We start from the raw sequence: 6,395 nt of genomic DNA on the forward strand, positions 1-6,395 counted from the left end.
ACCACTCTAGAGGTCACATTTTTCATGGGATCTTTATGAAAGTTAGTCAGAATGTTCATCTTGATGATATCTAGGCTAGGTTTGAAACTGGGTCAATTGCGGTCAAAAACTAGGTCAGTAGGTCTAAAAAAAGAAAAAACCTTGTGACCTCTCTAGAGGCCATACTTTTCAATGGATCTTCATAAAGGTTGATCAGAATGTTTACCTTGATAATATCTACATTAAGTTTGAAACTAGGTTACGTGACATCAAAATCTAGGTCAGTAGGTCAAATTATAAAAAAACCTTGTGACCTCTCTAGAGGCCACATTTCTTCATGATCTTCATGAAAAATAGTCTGAATGTTCACATTGATGATATCTAGTTCAAGTTTGAAACTGGGTCAACACAAGGTCAGTAGGTATAAAAATAGAAAAAAACTTCTGACCTCTCTAGAGGCCATATTTTTCATGAGATCTTCATGAAAATTGGTGAGAATGTTCACCTTGATAATATCTAGGTCAAGTTCAAAACTGGGTTACGTGCCTTTAAAAACTAGGTCATTAGGTCAAATAATAGAAAAACATTGTGACCTCTCTAGAGGCCATGTTTTTCAAGGATCTTCATGAAAATTGGTCAGAATTTTTATCTTGATGATATCTAGGTCAAGTATAAAACTGGGTCACATGAGCTCAAAAACTAGGTCACTATGTCAAATTATAGAAAAAACGAAGTCATACTCAGTTCAAAACTGGGTCATGTGGGGACAGGTGAGCGATTCAGGACCATCATGGTCCTCTTGTTTACTTCTTACTTCCCTCTTCTAACTTTAGCACTTCTGACTTCAAACTTCCGCACTTCTGACTTCTAACTTCCTGACTTTCGACTTCTGATTTCTGACTTCCACACTTTTTACTTCCGACTTCTTGACGTCTTACTTCCCTCTTCTAACTTCCGCACTTCTGACTTGTAAATTCCACACTTCTGACTTCTGACTTCAAACTTCCGCATTTCTCTTTGGAAGTCGGAAGTAAAAAGTCAGGAAGTTGGAAGTCAAAAGTGCGGAAGTTAGAAGAAGGAAGTAAGAAGTCAAGAAGTCGGAAGTAAGAAGTGTGGAAGTTGGAAATCAGAAGTCGAAAGTCAGGAAGTTGGTAGTGAGAAGTGCGGAAGTTAGACATGAGAAGTGTGGAAGTTAGAAGTAAGTAGGAAGTCAAGAAGTTGGAAGTGAGAAGTGCAGAAGTTAGAAGTCAGAAGTGGTAAGTACAGAAATCAATTGTCCCTCCAGGGCTAAGCGTATTTGTCTGGTCATTCATGAACATTATTTCTATAGTATACATAGGTGCAGAATATTATATGGAAGCCCTGGAGGGACAAATGATTTCCGTATTTCCCACTTCTGACTTTTGCACTTCTCACTTCCAACTTCTTGACCTCTTACTTCCTACTTCTAACTTTCGCACTTCTGACTTCCAACTTCCTGACTTTCGACTTCTGATTTCCAACTTCAACACTTCTTACTTCCGACTTCTTGACTTCTTACTTCCGTCTCCTAACTTTCGCACTTTTGATTTTAACGTCCGCACTTCTGACTTCCAACGTCCTGACTTGTTACTTCCTACTTCCAACTTCCACACTTCTTACTTCCGACTTCCAAAGAAAGAAAGAAAGTTGGAAGTCAGAAGTACGGAAGATGGAAGTCAGAAGTTAGGAAGTTAGAAGTGTGGAGGTTAGAAGTCAGAAGTGCGGAAGTAAAAGCAGGGAAGTAAGAAGTCAAGAAGTCGGAAGTAAGAAGAGTGGAAGTTTGAAAGCAGAAGTAGAAAGTGAGGAAGTTGTTAGAAGTACGGAAGTTAGAAGAGGGAAGTAAGAAGTCAAAAAGTCGGAAGTAGGAAGAGGGTAGTGTAGAAGTTGGAAATCAGAAGTCGAAAGTCAGGAAGTTTGAAGTTAGAAGTGCGGAAGTTAGAAAAAGGAAGTAAGAAGTCAAGAAGTAGGAAGTAAGAAGTGTGGAAGTTGGAAATCAGAAGTCGAAAGTCAGAAGTGTGGAAGTTAGAAGTCAGAAGTGCGGAAGTTAGAAGTAGGAAGTCAAGAAGTTGGAAGTGAGAAGTGCTAAAGATAGAAGTCAGAAGAGGAAAGTACGGAAATCAATTGGCCCTCCAGTGCTTCCATAGTATTACGTTTAAAGTGGCACTTTATTTCTGGACTTGTGCCAGTCTCTTGATCTGGAATTTACACCACACTGAACATTATCCATGGTGTTCTGTTAAGGTAGGCGCCTGTTCCATATGAACGCTGATAGTATGATGTAGAAGTGCGACAGTGCGATGTGCGATGGCGAAGTGCGACAGAGCCATGGCGAAGTGCGACAGTGCGATGGCAATAACACGACAGTACGATGGTGACAGTCCATTGTACTGTTGCAACGTCACCACCGTATTGTTGCGCTTCACTATCCCACTGTTAACATCACACTGTCGCTTCCGCCATCGTACTGTCGCGCTTCACAATCTTTTCCTTAAATCTAAGTTGTTTTCAAGGCATTTGAAGTACATTGAATTTTTACGATACTGAAATAATTTTCACAAATATAAAACATACTTTTTTCAAAGGGCTGATTTAATGGGAGCATGGAAATGCTACTAGTGTTTTATTATTTTAGTCTTTTAAACAATTTAAATACAATACAATTCAATTCAAATAGTTTATTTATGTCTCTTACACATACATCATGAGTAAAACAATACACATTATAAAATACGAATGTTTTATATATGTATATACATACAGGAATATAAGTTGAAATCCATGAGATTTTTACACCAGACCGTCCGTCTCTAAGAGGTAGGAATTTATTTATGGTAGACAACAAAATTGCTCTTTCGTAGGAATCCTTAGTTCTATAAATATCATATATGACCAAGTGAATATAAATTTCTTTAAAATACAAAGAACTTTAAAAATCTTGTCTAAAATCGTAATGCTTGAGCTTAGTTACTTAACTTGTAGCATTTCGTAGTGGTCTTCTACAAAGTTTATTCAAATCATGTCTCTTAAACAAACTGGCTGTTGGTATTAACTGAAAACACTAGATCTTTAGTTGAAAAAACGCGCGTGTTGCCGGTGCTGAGTGTTGCCAGTATTTATTTGTCAAACATAAAATGAGGAAGAAATAATCTGTCAACTAGGTAACAATAACTTGTTAGGTGATGAATTCCATTATATCTTCAATTGCACTTACTTTAAAAATGCTAGAAAAAAATATCTAGACGACTATTACATTAAACATCCTAATGCTATGGACTTTTCTGAACTTATGAATTGTGAAGATAGAGCAACTTCACTTAAAATGGCAGTCTTTTGTAAACATATAATGTCTAGTTTTAGTTTATTATAATTTTTGGGGTGATGGACCCGTAATCATACTTGGTAATATCCGAGTGATTGCGTGCTCTCCTTGGGCGCCTCGGCATTATTCGGATGTATTAGTGGCTTAATGCTCAGGTGCATTTTTGTTAAAACCAGAAGGTGCTGACTTCGAGAGTGGAGTGTGTTTAGTTAGCCGATTGTCATTGCGGGTCCACTACCTTAACATCATTGTTCATCCTCCACTGCGGGTCCGCTACCTTAACAGCATTGCTCATCCTCCTCGCATATTACGCTTGTTTAGTATGTTTGCTACCAGAGGAAATATTATATCAAGCCTACCGTTACACAGTTCAATATCTCCCTCACAAATGAAATAGATCTCTGAAAAATAAAAATTTCTGTTTTCATCTGGTTTCTACGATTGTCTAATCCATCTGGGGATCTATACAATAATGTCATTCCTGCTCGTAGCTTTGGGCACCGCAGCAAAAGTCGAGGACCCTCATCAAGAAGTTGTGAAATGAGAACAGACAATCTGTGCTTAGTATTAGGCTCCAGTCTCTCGGCTAGGAGATTTCTTCCAGGAATCATGTAGTAAGGAAGGCATTTGTTATCGATTGAAACTTTAAGTAATCGTAAAGCTACCAGCATTAATGCTATGAAATTTTCTTCGCGAAAAATATGGCTACCAAACAGTTCAGACATCCAGAAAGTAATATTCTTCATAATGTAAGACGATATCTCATCACTGACACATTTTAAAATTGTTTTAGATATCATTTTCAAAACTATGTACAATTTGATTTGTGTGTTATTTAAACTACACGTCAGACGTAATTCTGTTTGAATGAAACAGAATCTCCATTCCTTCCATTGGTCACAGCTGCCTTTATATCCTACGGGCACTAGCTGGCAAAAAGCGGAGTAGTCGTCTTGTATGATATCAAGAGGTGGCCAGTCGAATTTCCGGAGTCGTGTTCGGAATGAATGTAATACATTTGGACAAATGCAGTGTAGAGCACCTACAAAATCGGAATCGTTAGCATTAGCGTGTGACGTAGTCGTAGCTGGACCAGATATACTAGCATCGTTAACAATTCTGTAATCATTTAATGTACGACACAGAAGATAAATATATGAAGAAAACAATGCACTTGATGCAAAGATCTCTCCGGAGTTTTCTGCAAACAACGATTCTTCTATATCTGAGTGTGATATTTTCCTATTGAAACTGACCATTTTCAATTTTGTGTAACCAGGAGAGGTATTCCTCATGTCAGTTTGTAAAATTGTCATACCAGGCAACTGTAAAAACGGTTGTACGCTGTCTGTACATATAACGTCATTTAGTAGAAACATAAAATCTATATCACTTTCCCGATAAGACGTTATTCCCTCAGCTTTACTGCCAGCAATGGTCAGGTGTATTCCGGTATTGTGAGATATCGTCTCGTTGACCATTCTCGATAATTCGCGCCAGCAGTTTCTTCTGATTTCAATTATCTCTCGATCGTAGCCAATATGATCTAGTGCACAGCACACAAAGCGAGAGATGTCTTCCATTGCTTTATACCCGAATCCTGAAATAAACCATGGACGTCTGATTAACAACTCTACTCACGTTTGTCTCGTAGAACTTTTAAAAATTATCTACTGTAAAACCAAACGCGCATACTGGATTATTTTTGTAAATAAATAACTTTTTGATATGCTTCAACATTTTCATTAAATGACCCAAACTGTACAATTTTCATGGAATAAATTCTTCTCTAATTTATCTAAAATGATTCATTTTAAACATATTGTACATGAGCTTATAACCTTTATGCTAAACAAAGCTAAAGCTCCGTGCAGTCTGATCAAGATCTGCACTGTTCGCTATTCAGTCAGTATCTTTTTGTTAAGCAGTCATTTAAAAAAGTTTATGGTACTGTCCAAGTTAAAACAATGGACAAGTTCATTTTAGAAATTGAGCAGGATAAGGGTTAAAAAAGACTTGTATTCAGTATCATCATGAGGTATTTGAAAAGCATTTGTCGAAAAACCCCTTTACAGAAAAAAGGTAATTTAAAAGAAATACTTATAACGGGCAACATTTCGTTGATTTTAATATTTAGCATGTGACTATTTAAAGACTTTCAGCGGAAACATAAATAACCGTATAAATTTTGCCAGTTACATGGTCTAAGCCAATAAGATCTAAGTACATAAAAGAAAACATTTTATCCTTCACCCATCGACGTGTTCTTTGTATTCTACAGAATTGACACTTCATTTAAAGAAAAGAAAGAAAGAAAAAAATCTTCAGACAATGAAAATATTAAGTCATATTTACCAGTTACCGTGGTAAAATCCTGTTTGATGGTACTTTATTTTGCGTCGACAGTGCCTGCATATCGACAATATATGTGTATTAACATGATTTAGACGATGCTTCTTCAAGAATGCCGTTTTGCAGTTTTTATAGGCATAGTATGGAAATAACTTAAGTTAACAGATGAAACAAGTTAAATCCAGAGTATCATGCGGAAGTACTTACAAAAAGGAAATTTTATAAGTTACATATTTGTTTTTAACTTGATACGGAATATACGCTCTCGAGGAAATCCATTTCAGGCAAGAGCGAACTTTCGTAATTAATAAGTTTCAACGCTTTTAGCGAAACTCAGAAAATCTATATTTGACGATCATCAACCCTACATGTAATGGATTATAAACAATAATGAACTAAAACTTTTTTTTGTGTGTGTGTAACTTTGAAAGTCAAATACATAAGTATGGGTCGCCGCATCTTGGTCAACAGAAATACAATTTGAGATGTATAAAGCCTTAGATACAATAGCATTTACACAATATGTGGTAGGAGACATGCTGCCCAACTGAGTTATGGCCCTTGATTTGTCTAATTTTACAGTACGTACATATCTTGCTGTATACCTTTCGGCTTAATTTCACTTAACCTCACGAGTGATCAGTGTGAAACGTAGATGTTTATATTTTCAGTTTGTTCCGGTTTAGTGAGTTGAGTTTCAGCGGAGTTATGACCCTTGATTTGT

The 6,395-nt window shown here is 36.7% G+C and overlaps 1 protein-coding gene across 2 annotated transcripts; it reads right to left on the reverse strand.

Moving 5' to 3' along the window:
- Window positions 1–2,660: 2,660 nt before the first annotated feature.
- On the reverse strand, window positions 2,661–5,840 carry LOC128559165 (uncharacterized). 2 transcript variants are annotated; one of them, XM_053550374.1, is made up of 2 exons: window positions 5,682–5,840; window positions 2,661–4,919 (listed from the first exon to the last, which is right to left on the reverse strand). In XM_053550374.1, exon 2 carries the CDS (start codon window positions 4,900–4,902, stop codon window positions 3,664–3,666), a length of 1,239 nt encoding a protein of 412 aa, XP_053406349.1. In that variant the 5' UTR covers window positions 4,903–4,919; window positions 5,682–5,840; the 3' UTR covers window positions 2,661–3,663. The 2 variants fall into 2 exon arrangements, with proteins under 2 accessions (XP_053406349.1, XP_053406348.1); XM_053550373.1 differs by having other exon boundaries at window positions 5,675–5,839.
- Window positions 5,841–6,395: the final 555 nt, after the last annotated feature.

This window comes from Mercenaria mercenaria, chromosome 8, assembly GCF_021730395.1.
Source record: "Mercenaria mercenaria strain notata chromosome 8, MADL_Memer_1, whole genome shotgun sequence".
NCBI classification, from domain to species: domain Eukaryota; kingdom Metazoa; phylum Mollusca; class Bivalvia; order Venerida; family Veneridae; genus Mercenaria; species Mercenaria mercenaria.